Source organism: Aythya ferina (assembly GCF_964211825.1).
Source record: "Aythya ferina genome assembly, chromosome: 1".
Classification (NCBI taxonomy): Eukaryota; Metazoa; Chordata; class Aves; order Anseriformes; family Anatidae; genus Aythya; species Aythya ferina.
The window spans coordinates 99,931,159-99,950,738 of record NC_140296.1 but is presented as its reverse complement, the minus strand read 5'-3'; the positions used below and the strand labels follow the sequence as shown (position 1 = coordinate 99,950,738).

General features: G+C 35.8%; 1 protein-coding gene across 2 annotated transcripts in view; it reads right to left on the bottom strand.

Moving 5' to 3' along the window:
* The window catches only part of NCAM2 (neural cell adhesion molecule 2), a 285,518-nt gene that overhangs the window by 182,295 nt on the left and 83,643 nt on the right, over positions 1–19,580 (bottom strand). The window contains exon 1 of one of the 2 annotated variants that reach the window (XM_084530899.1): positions 11,819–11,845. The exons of the other annotated variant lie outside the window; for it this stretch is intronic. Coding sequence (XP_084387025.1) covers positions 11,819–11,831 — 13 coding nt within the window. The 5' untranslated portion in view covers positions 11,832–11,845. Of the gene's footprint in view, positions 1–11,818; positions 11,846–19,580 lie in introns of those variants that run through there. 2 annotated transcript variants of the gene reach the window in all.

The window sequence follows — 19,580 nt, the reverse complement described above, 5'->3', positions numbered from 1 at the left end:
AGTACAGAGTAGCAGGGAGAAAGACTAGTGATGTAAGAAGGTGAGAGAATTGATTGTTTTTTCTATTTTAGTACTATTTAGGAAATCTTTGGGTCAGTTGCTACCCCACACATCCTTTTATTAAGATAAAATACATTTCAATGACAGTTTCTGTAAAATAAAAGTACAATTAAAATTAGATTTCCAGGGGTGAACGTATATAATGTGTGTTACTTCTGGAAACCTTTAAAGTCTTTAGTTTTATTTACCTTTTGCAATTGAACCCAAGCACACCTTCCTGTTACAAATGAGTAACACATTTCCCCTCATAACATTAAGAGAAAAATTAACATTATAACACTGTGCATCAAGTGAAGATACTATCAAAACCATAATGATCACAGAAAAAGTAAACTGTAAACATATCGAGAATAGTTCAAGAATCATGCTGTAAATGCCAGCATGATCTACTGACTGATTTTAAGGTAACAGTTGTAAAAGGGCAGTCACACATGGGATAACAACATGGGTGTTGTGGACAGTGGTAAGATGACTACTGAGCAGAACTAAAGTTGTACCTATTGCTTATCTTGATCTCATAATTGAACTTCTGGATGCAAAAACATCTTTGTTCTTAAAGAGAATTATTTGATCCTATATTGAAGAAATAGTGCACAATGGCTTAGTTAAGGTCTTCTCAAAGATAGCTTTTACTCCTACTTTACGTCTACTTCAAGTAAAGCATACCATGACTGGCTCACTCCTCAGTTCATTTCCCCCACTCACCTTACTGTGAAAGAAATGCTGCATGATGCTTCTTTTTGTAAAACTACAGGTCTCCACTTTCTTTCCTGATACTGGCTGACACTTTATTAACCAAGCAACTCTACTTTTATCTTGTTCCCTCTTTAATTCCCTCAGTTTCTCAGTGTAGAAGAAAATGATTCACTAGTCATTTATAGTTCTTCTAACTTAGCTTGTTCAAGGATGGACAATTCATTTGTCAGTTGCAGAGCTATCAAAATCAGAGAAGTGGCCACATTCTGCATTTGTTTCTTGCCAAGAGAGTTTCTGACCACATAGGAAAAAATATGAAAGCATATTCAGATATCCAGAAGTGTATGTGTCTCAGTATATTCCCTAGTATTCTGCACAGTTTGTTTTGTAGTGACCCAAAAGATTCTCCCACAGGTTCTGCTGATAAATTACGTCATTCTAGTGACCCAGTGACCTCTAACTCTCTTTTCTGAAATATCTAAAATCTAGACATTTTTACATCCAGCTGACAGTTTTTATTTCATCTATTTCATGTAGGAAAAACTCCCCCCAAATCAATCACCTTAATCACTTTATCCATTTCTTGTAGGCATGTTCTGTGTTTTATAGTTTACCCTCAGAGCAACACTAATTTTGTTTATACCTCTTTTTTAATTATCTTTCCTCTTATTTATTTCAAAATACCACAGCTTGGAAAACAAGTACCTTTTATTTCCTGTTTTTCTCTCTTTCTCTTCTTTATTCTTTTTTTCTGGTCAATGTATTTTTCTACATTGCACTTCACTCATTTCCCTCCAGACATTAGCAAGCATCTACATTTCTCCCCAGTTCCAAATTGCAATTACTACCTTTCTTCTTTCTTTAATATCTATTCCCCTTAGCGCTAAGTATCTCAGAGACAGTCAATGAATCACTGCTTCAGTTCTGGCAGGACAAAGTTTCAGATAATTAAGTAAAACTTTTTGTAATATATGAACGTCGCAAAGGCAGAAAATTCTACTTTTTACTCCTGCTCAGCTTATCTTTCTTCCTGTAGCTTAGCTAGCCTTACAGCTGATGTGTAGAAGTATAAAACAGTGTTGCATTTTAATTCTGAGTGCATTGGAGGTATTTACTAAGACAAATTAAAGGGGAACTTCCTTTAGAATTGTCATGTAATTACAAAGTCAACAACTTCTGCTTACCCGCTAATTACAGAAAATTGTGTTTGATAGCTGCATAATTCGCTCATATTTGCAAATATTTGCTCTTGTCTTTAGTGCTGTTTAAAGGATATTTCAAGATGTCTGCTCAATTCTTCTGAATTTAAACATATGCATAATGTAAATAAAACATACCATATTCCATTGGATCACTTTTATGTATCTGAAAACTTAATTTACATTACTTTAGTTCTTCAGTTGAATGCAATTTCCTGCAGTTTAATCTCTTTCAGCAGACTTGCATGATTTTATAACAATATGAAATAAGGACCAAAACTGTACATCCTGCCAAAAAGTCGAATCCTACATTGTTTAGTTTATTTTGTCTGGACTTATATAGATTGGTCTAAACTTGCACTTGTTCACTCTCTCACACACAAAGACAAGCTGCAGTGCCTGCAAAACAACAGTTACATGCTTGTCCAGGAGGATAAAAACAACAGGATTCCAAAGGGAAAAAAAAATACTCCTCAAGAATTACATTTTGCATAATTGCCATTATATTAACTTGTTACCCAATAATTTGAGACCAGCTAGAGAGTAGTCTAAACCTAAGCCTGCACACCTGGTGAAGCTGTACTTCATAGAATGATAGAATATCCTGAGTTGGAAGGGACCCACAAGGACCATTGAATCCAACTCCTGGCTCCACACAGAACTACCCAAAAATCAGACCATGTGTCTGAGACCATTGTCCAAATGCTTCTTGAACTCCAGAAGGCTCAATGCCATGACCACTTCTTCGGGGAGCCTGTCCCAGTGCCCAACCACCCTCTGGGTGCAGAACCTTTCCCTAACACCCAGCCTGCCCCTCCACTCCCCTCGTGAGGAAGCTGGAGGCACAGCCTCATGCCATTCCCTTGGGTCAACAAGGGACCTGTTCCCTCAGGCACTTTAAGGCGCTTTAAAGGGTGCTTTAAGTAGAAAGCACCCACCGATAATGGTTCTTAAAGATTCTCCTCCTCCTCAAGAGTCTCATGGACTCATTCCATTACTAAATATTTCATAATGAGGAATAATCCTCATTCTACATGACAAGAAGAGATTGTCTATTATAAATCTGTCTGAGGCTGACTGGCTGTGGCTAACCCTCAGGCTAGTTCATCTCACTGGGGCTGTGGGACAGGGCTGGTCACAGATTGAAACACCTGCAACGGCCTGGAGGCCCAGCCTCCAGAGGCCACCCTCTTCCATTAGTCCTGTGCCCTGAAAAACATGATCAAGGAAGAAGAGCAAAGAGACGGACATGAATGTGCTTTTGGAGGAGCTTAATATACGAAGGGGGATGAGGGGGAGGAAAGAGAAAAGTGAGAGAGGGGAAGAGGAGGAGAAGGAACAGAAATATAAAGGAAGTGTGCTTAGCTAGACTTAGATTAAATTTTTGGAAACTTATAGCAGGATTATGTGGCAAAGGGACTAGAGGGTAAAATTCATTTTTCTTTTGCTTTGCTCTGTTTCTTTATTCAGTTTGTAGCTGGCTCATAAGAAGAAATTACTCTTCCTTTCATCCCTTTCAGCTTTATGTTTTGTAACTAGGATGCAAGTAACAGGCAATCTAGAAGATTACAGGGAGTGAGGCTTCAACTTTAGGAAAAAGTAGTCTGGATTTAATGTCACTATGATGGATGAATCTTTTAGAGCTACATATGAAATTAAATTTCTGGAAGCAGAAAGCCTCAGGCATTTCTGCTACACTTACATTACATTGTGTATGACGCAGGAAACACTATGTTGCTAATGGGATTATTACATATTAAAAATAGATAATCCAGAATGAACTCTAATAGCCTTTTTTAGTTTTGTGTATACAAATAAATTTGTATTTTGCAGAACTGCCATCTCACTGCCTCCATGGCTTTCAGATCTGAAATGTGAAGAATTTAATTTTCTTACTTATCACTGAAAATGCCATGGTGAGTTCATGCAGCACTTAAATCCCTACCCTTGTGTAAAATGAATAATAGCCATTCTTTTAGTTAGTTAAAAAAACAAACACCACCACCAACAACAACAAAAAAACACACAAGACATATTTATTACTTTGGTCTTAAAGCAGAACTGCATAATTGTTAAACCCTCCTTATTTTGCTAAGTTATTTCACAGTCCTAGAGAGGAACCCTTGACATTTAAGAGTAAACCAAACATTTCAAGTTCAAATACGTAACATGAAGTTCCTAAAAGCTGGCTTGGTATACACAGAGAAACTAAGTAAAAGTAAATCCCTATGTTTTAGATTAATGAAACATGCAGAAATGAAATGAAGAAATGGCTGAAATTACCTTACACTTTCTATCTCTTGCATCTTTTAAATGTCCCAAATATGTACATGTAAAAGCTCACATCACACACAAAAGAAAGATGATTGGGCTTTGAATTTTCATACTGTCATATTCAGACCTAGTAGAGGGAGTAGAGTCATACAGAGATGGTGCTTACGATGGACATTTACAGGTATGAGTGAGTGATTTCTCAAACATGGGCAAATTATTGTCCAAACCCAAAACTTCTGTTAGCTTCACTACATTCTATCAGTGCTATGATAAACTCTTAAAATGGAATACCTCAAAACCTGGTGAAGTAGATCTTAAGAATACTTTAGATTGCAGGATTGTAGAAATTGATTTACTAGTAAGAAAGAACAGGCAAAGAGGGGGGTTGAAGTAGAAAAGTTTTGATTTCACTAAGTCTTCTAAAAATCTCAAACTAAAATGTATCTAATGTATATCTTTTAGAAAAAGCTGCAGTCCATGTTTTGTTTTGTTTTGTTTTCCAAATGGAAATTACAGATGGGAATCAATAATTTGAATAGATTGTATTTTTTTCGATAAATAATTTTAATTAGAACAACTATCCCCAATAGCTTGACTGAAACATACATATAGTAGGATCTTAGCAAGACTACCTTCATCATATTTGCCATCATTAAAACATAATGGCCACTGGTACAGTGTTCTTGTTGAAAGGGCAACCACTTTGTTAACAGGTACTGTCATGTCACACGAAGTACAGACTGCCACTATTTAGTTTCAAAAATAACTAATCATTCTGCATCTTTTTGGAAAGAACTAAGACATCAATAAAAAAATAAACAGATTCTTATGATGAATTAGTGCAGATGTCCTTGAATTGCTATATTCTGAGTAATAACTTGTAGAATTAACTTTAAAACAGATGCCTAGAAATTGGCATTTTATAGTGTACTTCTGCCAAATCAACAAGTACAGGCAAAGGCTACAGGATCTCAGGTGTCTACAATGTGAGACAGAGAAACTCCCACTTATAGTTAGATCAGAGAAGAGGCTGATGGTATGAATAAATGGTACAAAATTCAAGGTACATAGTGTATATTACCTGTGGCTTCTAAAAGAGCAACTTTATTTGGCACTAATAGTAAGAATCTAATGCCTCGTCCTTATAATGAATAGATTCATCAGTACAAATCCCTTACATTCTAGGAAAGGCACGTACTTTAGAAAAATAAATTAACTGAGTTTCTCACAGTGCTTCTCTACACTTTTGATCACAGGAGCTGAAATACATATGTCTAAAACCAAGCAAGTGAACCCCACCATATGTGCTTAGATTTTTTTAAATTTCTTGTATACTGCTTTAAAAAAATAAAAAGTATTTTGGTTAGAAATACTCATCACAAGAGAAAGCAGTATAGAGTATTTTAGTACACTTTTTAGAGCAGTATTTTAGTACACTTTCCTCTGATTTAGACTTGTAAAGATAGGTAATAAATTCTCTGGCCTAACAATCTGAATGCTTTTGCCTTCCTTACCTGGTTTTATGACAATTTTTTGACCGTCTATGGTGAGCCCTAATAAATTGATAACAGAAGACACTGTTTCAATCTTTGAAAAGCTTAGACCTTGAATACTGAGTCATTGATTTGATAAGCATGCTAATGTTTCTTTTTGTCACCAGAATTCCACTAACACAGCCTTTCAGAAGTGAAAGAGACAATCTGACTGACATGTACTATATAATAACCTGCAACATAATCTATTTGCCAGGGAGTAATTCATTAATTAAGAAAAAAGAAAAGAGGAAGTCATAATGTATTCTTAAGTAATTATTTGGCATCATTTTTCTTGCTGTAAAGGGAAAAAAAAATGTCCCATCAAGAATTATTTGAAGGTGATGCGTTATTTAGTATTACAAGAGTTCTGATTCACTGTTTAGTATTAGAGTTCATCTCATTTACTGAACTTTTTTTTTTTTTTTTTTTTTTTTGTCCCCAATCCATCAACAATAAGTGTCTTAAAGAAGAGATAAACTGTAAGAAAAATGTTGAACTCTTTTTTTTGAGGAATAGGACCTGATTTAAATCCAATTCAGTTTTTCCTAGTAACAACTCCAAACACTGTGTAAACAAATCATAACAAATAAACCTATTAGTAGGTCAATTGTGAAAATAACTAACCTGTACTTCCCGTACTTGCAACACTCTTTAAATCCCAATGCTCGCTTTATTTTAGAAGTAAAGCTTCTACTTTTAAGCACTGGCAAGACTTCCTCTCATATATCAGAAAGCCCTTCTATAAACACTGCATTTTCAAAACTTGGTGACAGCCTTGCCACCTCTCACTTTACGGTCTTGTACGCAGCCAGTACAAGCAGTAGCAGTGAACAACCACAGTAATTTTTAAGCTCATTTGCACTTCTTTTTAAAATGTAGCAATCAATTTCTAGAGAATTTGTATCTGTTAAATATATGTCAAACGCATTTGGTGCCAAAACCCAAAAGCTTTCAACATCCATGCTCATCTTTTCTAAAAATAAGAAGAGTAGAAAAGCTTGTCTGAAAATAAATTTGGGCAGTAAAGTAGAGGAAATTATGAAATAAAGTCTTAACAAAAAGGTTCTGGGAGATTTGTACGCTAATTCTAAGATAGTCTGTAAACTCAAATCAGCACTGTGTTTTGCTACCACATATTACTTTCTTTGTAATATAATAAAAAAGAGCATATTGAATTAGAAAATACTAATTTTGCACATAAACTACAATAACCATATTATAATTATCTATATTATAAATAAATTAAAAAAAAAAAAAACAACTTTAACTTACCTATTTGCAGTAACAATCAGGACATTATCAACCATATTGCAATTCAATCAATTCAATGAAAGATGAACGAAGCCAGTTCATTGAAAAAAAAAAAAAAAAAAAAAAGAGAGAGACAAAACAGAAATGGAAAATTATTATTCATAATCATCTCTGTTCCTAATGTATATGAATAACAAAATCATTTTTTTCTTAAGGAAACATGTTCTACTTTAATGCCTCTTGACCTTTTAAATCTTTTTTTGCAATAATTTGCAATTTAGGAGTCAAAATTATGACAAGCAGTGACATACACATCACAGTGATTCATACACTTGCATTTTAGACAAGACTAGCAACTTTTCTGTACAAAGAATTTCATAAAACAAACTCTAGCTTAAATTACCAAACAATTAAGACATTTCTGCAACATTTTTACAATATCTTAAATTTTAATAAATGGAAAACATAACCATTAAATATTTTAAAAGCTTTAAAACACAAAGTGCATGTTGCACAAAGTCTGACGGTGAATCCAACAGACAACACAGGGCACAATATATTTCCACTGGAATTCTTCAATTTGTTTAATTCCAAGCCTCGCATTTTCAATTATGCTGTCTTTAGCTCTTGGTTTATACAGCGTTACATGGTACAGTCCAGAGCTGAGACTTCAAAACCATTCCAAAGCACTTTGTTGGAAATTGCCAATATTTGCTAAAATATGTCAAATTCAATTCACTTCTAAAACTATTTTTCCAGTTCTTCATCCAACTCTTTAATAAACTTAATGTAAGCTAACAAAAGCGTAAGTGCTAGGAATTCAGAGGAGATATGTTCAAAGTGACTTGATATCCTGGGATCCCAAATAAATGGTCTCACATTCATAAATATATTTATCTTGTAGAAGATTTCAAGATGTCTATTTTAATTTTTAAAACAGAACCATGTAATCTTAATAACATTAATAATAATAATAACACAACATAAATTACCTTTCTAGAAGTAAGTTTACAGTTATACATGTAAGTAGCTTAACACATCAGTAGTTAATTGAAACCCAAACCCTCCACTCTCTTCTCTAGGTTGTACATTCTGAAAGATGTCATGGCTATTACTGCAACAATAAAGTTCTTCTTAAGTTACTTAACCGTAGATGTCCACTATTGCATAGACCCAGCAGAATTTTTCACAGAAATCTGATTTTTGTTTACTCCTTCTCCATCCCCATGCTTACCATAGGGGGAAAAAACAAAACAAAACAAAACAAAACAAAAACAAACAAACAAACAGAGAAATTTAAGACCAGCCAAGCAGAAAAATCAGGAAGAGTAGTATTCTTCACTGTTTACCTCCTTTAAAGTTTGTTGCCTTATCTAGATAAGATAAACAGATATATACAGTCATATGTACACCCTTCCAGCAAAGTTCCTTAAAGAAATTTTGTGCTGCAGACATGAAAAGCCAGACAAAACAAAACAAACAACAGCAAAAGACCCTTGTCCTTTGAATGATTTTCTCGACAATTCCACGGACACTGGAGGGGGAACTGGTTTCACAAATCCAGACAAAGTATCAGATTCTTGCCTGGAATATTACGTTTCTACATCCCCAGAAATTAGTGGCTATAGAATCCGTTTGTAGGCTGGAGTGGTGCATTTTTCCCAAATATTTATGCAAAGGACTTTTGGTACATACTAATGTTAAAAACATTTTTTATTGGAACTGCATTTATTTCAGTCCTTCTTAATAAAGTCTTCCATTGGACTACTCATTCAAATTTGTTAATAGACTTGCTTGTCCTGATTTGCTTTTTCATTATTTCCCTGATTTTCTGACAGGATTTCCTGTGAATAGCCTTAGTTCACCAATCCTTATTTCACAGATTACATAGCTTATAAATTTGCATTACTACTAGATTGAATACTTCAATTAAATGTAAGGCTTTTTAGGAGTAACTTAATTTATAAGGGCAGAAAACATCAATCACTTAACAGGGGCTTACTAGACATTTACATAACTGAAATATACATCTTGGTGTATGTCTGAATATCCATGGGATGAAGTAGAGTGTATGGAATTCCATTATGGAAAGCAGAGTTTTTGTTGTTGTTGTTTGTTTGTTTGTTTGTTTGTTTTTTCTTGCAAATTTCTGGCAAGCAAGAGTTACAGATTCTCTCCCTTTATAAAAACTTGATTTCTGCTTATTTTTAAAACTACTTTTCATCCACTTGCAACTTACTATCTGGAGCAGACATAAAAAATACGAAAGCTCATCTATATATACATCATACATAATTTCATCACCATCCTTACTGTTTGGAAAACATACCCTGGACTTTCCTGTGATCAACAATTAATTCTTTTGACGCTCCTCCAGGCTAGGAAAATTTCTTTTCTGTTTTACTATCTGATAAATGAATCCACCCTACTGTTTGTTAGATACAACTAGGGACATGTTTTTCTATTCTTTGTATGATTGCACTTAAACTTTATATTTATATCATAGCCATTTCTTTCACTAAATATCTTCTCTCTGTTATGTCTTGATCTTTAAAGAACTTCATGTAGAAAAACATTATGGGAGAGAGTATTGCTGTACAAGTATAGAGATAAATAACACATAAATTATATTTGGTTAACGTTCTGGCCAGGCAAATCCATAAAAATGCTCTTCAGACATCGAAATTCATTTAGTATCTACATTGAAATACATGAAAAATTTGCAATTTCTGGATTTATCTGTTTATCTGTGTGTGTGTATTTTCTCCCTGGATTTGCCATCATTAAAGCACTTGCTTTTATATACCCTTTCCCAGATCTTTTTATACCCCGAAGTGCAATAAGGTCACTGAAGATAATACCTCATTTTGGGGACAGCTAATTCTGGTAGCCAAATGTTGACTCTGAAAGAGCACACAGGATTCCCAGAAATGTCTCTTGTGCCCTGTTTGCTTAATCTGTAGTCTTTTACCATAGATCACTCTTCCTTAGCTTGCAAAATCACAACTAAGTAAAGGACTAAGTATTTCTTAGGGTAAATGATATTCAGCACCCTATCTATTATGTCTCAAAGGAGAATAAAAAAAAAAAAAGCCTTCTAATCAATTTAATCTACATAATCTACATGATAACATGAACCAAAACAGAGCATTCAAAAACACTTTGAAATGAAATGCACCAATTAATATGCTTTTTTTTAATGTGTTTACATAAATTAACAGGTTGACAGCTGAAGGCGGTTATCACAGAAAACAGAAATCCTACAAATCATCAGAAAACTTAAAAAGCATCGTGTTTACTAAATGGTATTTACTACATGGTATTTACTAAATAATAAATTTTCTCTGACACTAGATGATGTCAACACTCTAGTTTACTTAACATTGTTTCAAAAATCAGTAAGGCATAAATGAGTGACTGCAAAATTTTGAGAAATCTTCAGTTCCCCCCTGACAAAGAGAGCCTTTGGCATCTACATTGTAGTTATCCTGAACCTTTTAACCATCCTCAAAGTGACACTGACAATCGGTATAATCAGTGGAAAGAGCTGTATCTTAAGAACCATATACATTCTTATTTTTTTATTTAATAAACCATTTAGAAATAGATACAACATATTTGATAGGACACCACAAAATAAGCATCTAGACTTATGTTGCAGCATTACTTGAATAGTACAGTTATACTGATAATAAAACCATTAATGAAACTGAGTAAAATAATGTCTCCCTGTTTATTTATCAGTCGTTGGTGGTGGTTGTCTCAACACAGCATCCTCTGTTAAATACAGCTGTAGAATATGCTTGGTTCTTTCTACAGACTTTTTCATATATTTCTGTTAGCATCTTCTCTCTTTCTCTCCAGAACTGTCTACATTTTCTTCTCCTACTATCTAACAATTGCTGGGCCTTGTCCAGTGTATAAATATTCCTGTTTCTCTATACCATCAATTTTATTTCTCACTTACATTTTTTTTTATGATGGCTGTATATAGTTCTGCACTTGTAGCCTTCTTTGTAGGCTTTATTTTTCAAACTATCATTTAAGCTTCAATTTGTCATTTTAAATTGCTATACTGAATAAATAAGGTACTCCAAATGAGACTTAGTCTTTATTTCTTTGGTAGACAACAATAGTTCTACTAATGGCATCTAACAGAATACAGTCTCAGAAATACAGTTTTTATTCCATTACCATAATATACAATACACAGATAATTCTCTTAGGACTACTCTTAAAACAGTGTAGTGTTCCTTAATAATTTCTGTATCTGATTAATATATGAGACGCTACACAGTTGTGCAACTTATTATAAAATTGTTAAAATAAAATTGCAACTTCTTATTATTCAACAGATGAAGCAACTCAACTGCCCTACGCAAATGGAACACTCCCCACTTCCATATGCACCCTTTTAAGGTCTTGTCTGTGTTCCTAAATTTTTAGTCTAAATGAGTGTCTATTCTTTTTAATGTAATATGTAATGAAGATACTTCTATTACTTTAGACAGGGAAGGAGACAACAAAATAGGAGAAGTGCCCCTGTTCCTGTTCAAAAGACCACTTAAGCTTTTTTTTTTCACTGAATAAAAATTATACAGAATGTACAAACACCACTCAAAAAAGAAGCAGACTCCTCTTTTATTTAGCCACCTATATGACTCTTGGCTGTAATATAGTCCTGCTTGAACTGCATGTGCAAACATCCTGTTGCCAGTATTCATCTAGCTGTCTGGGCTTAAAGCTGTGACTGGGAAACAGGAGACAAAAGATTAAATTTCTTCAGGTTGAAATAGTACTCACATTGCCAGCACATTCTGAAATTTGTCTGCTCTGCTTCCCCTTACCACCAATCACCTGGAGTTCTGAAATGAAAGTGGTTAACTTTGCACTGAATCCAATGTACTTTGAAGGATTTAACATCATTTCTGCATTAAACTAGCCTCAACAGAGGCTAGGTAGAGATTAGGCATTTCTTTTCAGTCTCCAAATTGCAACTGAAACAGGACAGGCAATCAGGCTGCTTCTCAGTATAAAAAAGAAAGACTAGTTAAAAGAGATAAGCGTTCTTTGCTCCAAAACATGCACTGCTTTTAGACCTCAAGGGTGAGGTTGAGTTTAAACTTAGAGAACTGGGGTTTGGGTAGACTGTGACAACCAGGGATACTGCCTACATAGTACTTACTATACAACTCCCTCCAATTTGACAAAGATAACAATAACAACAAAGAATTAGCTTTCTTATTCCTTGTCTAAACTTGTCTAAATGCTAATATACCAGTGTTTCAATAGGTATACTTTCTGAAACATATACACTGGTACATTATTCTCTGCCTCATTGACTTTTTGTATTCTCATTATTTTATTCTCACAAATTTTTACAAAAGAATCATAGTTTAATAACATCGATCCATTAACATTTTCAAATGGCATTTTATTATTATTTGCATCCTTTTAACAGTAAGCAAACCACTCCTCACAACTTTTCTATATCAAGATGACATAAATGCAGCTGTACAGTAAATGCATGTGAAGAAAGCTACAAATATTTATGTGTATTAAGTATGTGTATTATGTGTATTTGTATTAAGCTACAAATATTTATGTCTTTTATTTGTAGGACCAACGATCTCTAGACTATTCTTAAAATCACAGGCTCTCTCTCTCTCTTTCTCTTTCTTTCTCTTCACACAGGTGCAGAAACTTTTGCTTACCGAGTACCCTAGGTAATGGAAAAGTGGAAAGGAAGGATATGCAGAAAGCCTGTAACACTCTTCCTGCTGTAGAGAGGTGTGTCCCTAGAAACCAACATAAATAGTCCTGATTTTCATGACTAACTCCATCTCTAATTGAATAAGTAACTCCCAGCAGTAACCATTGCCTCATGCACACCAGGAAAATCAATCTTCATTTCCCAGGTCCAGCTGAAATAAAGACTAGAGTCTAACCTGCAGTTGCCAATCTTTCTTGCACTAAAATCCAATGATTAAATTTACAAGGAACTATAGCCTTCTAAAATAAAGAGTTTGAAAGAAAAGGTATGTAAGTCTACTTCAAAGACTTCAAATTAAAAAACACACAAAAAGGTCCCTCCAAGTGTTCATGACATGGCTCTTGAAACAACATTTTTTCTGACAACCTTGTCAGAAAAAAAATAACTGAGATGAAAGGGTTCGCATCACTTCTAAGATAATCAAGGTTTGCTAGACTTAATCCCATGATTCTACTTCAGAAATTAAAGCAAAAAGGCATTCAGCAAAATCATTACTCTTTGGGCTTACATGTATAAAGTTTAGAAATAAATAAAATGCAATCTGTTTTTTCCTTTAGATCCTGTGACTTGACACATATATAGAAAATCAGAAAATCAGTATAACTCCCATCCCAACCCCCTAAATTTCAAATAATATTCAACAGCTTACAAAATGTACTGTGGAAACTACTGCAGCTTCATTCTTTGTATGCTGGATTAGCAGCACCCTTTAAAACAGCATATATTAACCTGTGTGACAGATTTGTCAAAAGAAGTAACAGGTCTTTTCAGTAACAGATTTCTATCAATATATAACCATTTCCTAGAATGTTATTTAATAGAATCATCATTTACTCATCTCTTTGATTCAAATTAATAAAACAAAACAAAATAACAACAACAACAACAAAATCATAGCAGGGCACGAGCAATGCAGGAGGTTTCTGCAGAGCATTGACAGCTTCCTGACCCTTGTGACAGAGAGGACAGAGAGGAGAAATGTTCTGCTGGACATCATACTCAGCAACAAGGAGAGAATCACTGGGGATATAAAGGTCAAAGGCTGCAGTGACCACAAGATGCTGAAGTTCAGGACGCTGAAAGGGAGCAAGGAAAAAACAAGATCATAAAACTGAACTTCAGAAGAGCAGACTTTGGCCTCTTTAAGGATTTGCTTGGAAGAGTCCCCATGGAGTAACGCCCTGGAGGGAAGAGGGGCCCAGGAAATCTGGTTCAGGGATCACCTCTTCCAAAATTGAGTGGTCCATCCCAATGAGTAGGGTATCATAAAAAAGATGAGGAGGCCTGAGTAGTTGAACAAGATGCTCCTGGCCAAACTTAAACAGAAAAAAGGAAACATACAGAGGGTGGAAGCAAGGACCCAGGAGGAATATAGAGACACTATCCCGGCATGCAGACATGAGGTTAGGAAAGCCAAAGCCAAAGCCAAAAGAAAGGTATAAGTACGTAAGTGAAAAAAAAGGACTAGAAAACATATGGCCTGCGATGGAACGGGCAGGGGCTATAGTGACAATGGAGATGGAAAAGGGTGAGGTCATGAATGTCACCTTCATCTCAGCCTTTACAAGCAAGATCAGCCTTCAGGAATCCCAAGTAGCAGGAAGAAAGACTGGAGCAAGGAAGATGTACCTTTGGTGAAATCGTGACGCAATATTTAAGTAAATTGCACACACACAAGCCTGTGGGGCCTGATGGGATGCATGCACAAATACTGAGCTGGCTGGCAGATGTCACTGCAAAGATGGTCCCAATAGTCTTTGAATAATCATGGTAACTGGGGAAAGTCCCTGAGACTGAAGGAAAGCAAATGCCACTCCTATGTTCAGGAAGGGCAAGAAGGAACACCCAGGGAACTAACTGCTGTTCAGCCTCACCCTGATGACTGGGAAGGTGACTGAGCAGCTAATCCTGGGAACTATTTCCAGGCATATGAAGGACAATAAAATCATCAGGAATAGTCAGTACGGATTCACCAAGTGGAAGTTATGCTTGACCAACTTGATAATCTTCGACGGTGAGGTGACTTGCCTGGTAGATGACAAGAGAACACTGGATATTGTCTACTTGGATAACAGGTAAGGCTTTCAACACTGTCTCCTGTAAGATCCTCACAGAGAAGCTATTGATGTGAGCTTGATGAACAGATAGTGAAGTAGACTGAAAACTAGCTGAGCAGCCAGGCTCAGAGGCCCAAAAGGTGGCACCAAGTCTTGATGAAGGCCAGTAATTAGCTGTGCACCCCAGGGGTGAACACTGGGCCCAGTGCTGTTCAACATCTCCATTATTGATCTGGATGATGAGGCAGAGCATTCCCTCAGCAAGTTTGCAGATGACACAGAACAGGGAGGAAGGGCTGATATGATAGAGGGGTGTGCTGTCATTCAGAGAGAGCTCAACAGGCTGGAGAAATGGGCTGACAAGAACCTCATGAAGTTCAACAAAAGGAAATACACAGTCCTGAACTTGGAGAAGAAAAAAAACATGCACCAGTATATATTGTGGGACACCCAGATGGTAAGAAGCTTTGCAGAAAAAGAACTGGGCATCCTGGTGGCCATCAAGTTGAACATGCACCAGCAATGTGCCCTTGCAGCAAAGAAGGCTAATGATGTTCTGGGTTGCATTAAAAGGAACGTTGCCAGCAGGTCAAGGGAGATGACCCTTCACCTCTACTCAGCACTGGTGAGGTCACAACCTGGAATATTGTGTCCAGTTCAAGAACAACATGGACAAATGGAAGAGTCCAGCAGAGGGCCATGACAATGATTAAGAGATCAGAGCATCTTGCCTAAGAGAAAAGGCTGAGAAAGCTGGGACTGTTTAGCTTAGAGAATAGAAGACTCAAGGGGGATCTCACCAATGCATACAAATTCCTGAAGGGAGGTTGTAAAGAAGATGGAGACAAGCTCTTCTCAGTGGTGTCCAGTGATGTGACAGGGCAGGAAGCAACTGGCACAAATTGAAACAAAAGTGTTTTCTGAACATCAAGATACACTTTTCCACTATGAAGGTGCCAGAGCACCAGAGCAGGGTGCTCAGAGAGTGGAGTCTCCCACCATACAGATATTTAAAAGCCGCCTGAACACGGTCCTGAGCAACCTGCTCTAAGTGGCTACGCTTAAGCAGGGGGTTGGACGAGACGACCTCCAGAGGTCCCTTCCCACCTCAACCATTCTCTGATTCTATAGCAGTACATCTACCTTTTAACTTTTTATTCAATGCAATTATTTCAAAAATTTCCCATCAGCAAGAAGAAATAAGTAGACAATTTACCTGCAGAGAGCCTATTTGAACACAGTAGGCTGTGTTCTCAGCCTACTACTAATACAAAAATACAACATGTAAAAATGTTGTGAAGTCCTTATTTTTTCAGTTAGAAAGTATAGTGAAAGTGAAGACAAGATCATTCTTTCTGTCAAACAGCACATGTTGTGTAATGTTTGTCATTTCAAACCAGTTTGGAAATCTGTTCAGAGAAGATCAGTTTCAAATCCAGCTATTTCAGCTGCAAGTGAAATGTTATCTTAGTGTTGTTTTTGGAGAATAAATTCTTAGTAAACAGTTCCAGAGACACTGCAAAAGAAAAAGGAATTGCTAATTAAATAATTAAGCCAAATAAAGGAATCTAAACAATTCCAATACATAGAATATTGGATAGAATGCACAGAATACATAGAGAAAATACAGATACAGATAAAATACAAGCTAGAGTCAAACAGGCAGATTTAGAAGATTTCATCTCAAATAGATACACAGATTTAATCATTAGAAGATATCATCTTAAAAGAGGTTGGGAATGGAAGATGTCAGCTGCCACCTCTACTGTCCTTGTTAGAAAGAGCACTCACAGGACTCCCTCAAAACACTGATACAAGCAAAGATTTGCCTGACCTGTCCTGAGCACAGAGGAAAGGTAGACATGAGTATGACAGAAATAGCAGGTTAATTGTCCTGCTCCAAACTGAAGTGATTAGATGTAGGACTGATCAATGGGGACCTCTGAAGAGCACCAATCACAGGATTTAATACTCCTTTTATTTGCCCCCTATTGTCCTTCCAAGCTCTTTCCTTTTGCTATCCTTATCTTTCCAGATAAACAACCCCAACCCCAATTACTTTTTCTGCATAGTACTAGGTTCTGCTACATTCATGTCCAACTTTGTTTATTTCTGACACTGTTATGCAGGCACTCTCAGTCTAAAATAGTATCACTGATCAGGTTTCCTGAGTGCTGTTGTCCCTGCAAGACTGTGTAACTGCAAAGGGTCCCAAGACTTCCCATCAGTTTTCTGCCAAGTCTGTCACAATTCCTCCTCAGCCACTTTAGAAATTCAGCAGTTCCTCATGGCACTATTTGTAACTTTTGTCAGCTTCTCACAGGTATCTGTCACATATAGAGATATTTCATGCCAGCAGCTTCTTATATCTGTTCAATTAGCTTAACCTCAGATGAGACTAATCAGCAGCCTCATCATCTCTGCCTGCAGCCGCAACACATCTTCGGTTTTAAGACTGAAGTTTGAGAGAAACAACAGTTGAGTAGGGTTGGTTTTGGCTTAAGCAGATAGAGAAGAGGTTGTTAGAAAATGTGCAAGTCTTTGTTACACTAGCATTTCAGAGTGCTTCTCAATTCTTTGGCAGAAAGTGCACTTCCCTGTAAGAAGTCACACATACTAAGAAAAAAAAAACTTTTATTTTTATTACTGATTCTTCTTATATTAAAGACACATGGCGTATCGGATATTATAACAATTTACTAAGCAAACTAGAACTTCTGTGAGGTAGAAACCTTGGTGTTCTACTTTGCAAGAGTTCCACTTTAAGTGCATAAAGAAGGTGCCACAAGTTCCTAGATCTTAGCTTTCTCTGTATAATTCTGGTTGCAGTATTAATGGAATATTTTCAAGAACACCACCAAGTCAGTATACAGCTGTCCCTATAATCCAAAACAAGGTCTCACAGCTCTTGACAAAATAGAATTTAAATGCTGTTAAACACATTCCAGGTAATCAGCTCATGTCCACTCATACTGGTTAAAATGACAATCCTATTTTATGAATTCTGATAAAGTAGTGCCAGCTCTAATACTCTTCATTTGCACAAATACAAAACCACCTCAGTGTTAGCAATCTGTATTTTCTGATAACAACTGCATATTCTTTCTTCAATGGTGTTCCCAGAAAAGCATAAAACTAAAGCTGATATCTGCTCATCCTAAAGCTGTACAAAAACAAACAAACAAACAAAACAAAAATATTAGCTTTTTCTTTTTCCTTACAAAAAAGGCAGTTGTCTTCAGTTTGATTCTTCCTATAGAAGGACTGAAGAAATAAGCCTAGTAAACATTGGAAAACAAAAACAACCCCCCCCACAAATGCATTTGTGTGTGTGTGTGTGCGTGTGTGCGCAAAAGTTTAATTTCCAGAGTAGCTGTGAAATTATATTAAAAAAGGACCTTTCTTCTGAGTTCAGTATCTCTCTTTTAGCAAGCACACAAAGGTTGAAGTACAGAAAAGAAATGATGATAATGTACAATTGGACCAGTCTAAAAACATGGCATTTGTACAGTTTTCTGTGAACTACAAGGCTGTGTTTAGACACTGCTATTTTAAACATGCTCTATAGACTTCTATTCTAAGCATAAACTTAACCTAGATTTTAAAAACCATTAATTGTATTAGCAAAAGGCAGAAAGCCAGTCTAAAGGTACAAATCTCTGTATGGATGCAGACCAAAACAGACCAAAAGGCAGTTAAAGAACATAAATGAAGAACAGCACTTGGTACATGATAAAAACAACATTGAGCTGATTAGCAATTTCATTTTACCTTCTCAGCACCAGGAGTTTTTAATCTTAAAATAAAAATAATAAACAAAGAACTCTTATGTAATTATGTATACATAAACAACATTCAGAACTGCAAATATTTTAAACCTGCACATTTGTTTTGGTTATCTCAATTATTATTACTTTTTCTCAGCTATATTGTTTCACATAAAGAAATCTACTACAAAAAATTGTGATGATATACACATGGTTTTATTTGCATTAGATGAAAATACAACTCTTGGAGGAGATTTTGAGAAGATATTATGATGTATAGCTTGTAATTCAACACATTTGCTAATTTATTTCATTTTACCAAAGGCGTTTTATTTGGATTTGTGCAAAACAATCATACAAATAAATGATCTCCTATTGAAAGCAGGAGTATGTCAACTTATTACACGTTATTAAAAATCTTTTCCATCTCATTCTTTCCTGCATTATGCAGGAAACACAGTGAATAGAGGAATATCAGTGAACACTAAGAAGTACCCAGGCTATGTCTGTAAATATAATCAGGGATGCCATTTGAGCTCATGAATTTCTTGGGCATAAGAAAATCCAGTGGATAATCAAACCTACAGTCAGCCATTGGACCACTCCATCCTTGACTTCAGCTGTGCACAGCAACTTAAGAAGAAATGCAAGGATGATTAGGATAGCCTAATTGGAAAATGAAAGGTTTAAAAAGGGCAGCAGAGATGGTTATGGGTCAGTAGTCTCATATGCCTGTTTTCAATATAGTTGCATTTACTAGCAAACGCGAACAGAATGATTAGTTAGGTAAATGGCAAGGTTTGAAAAACATCACCTCAGGGAGAAATAAAACCCATGAATGACTACAGGAATCAACTCAATAGCAAGAAAAAATACATTCAGTGAAACTATCAGCTCTATTTCGATCTATACTAATTTTATAGTATCTGTGAATTTAACATACTCTGGTGATTGAAAAATGATGCTTT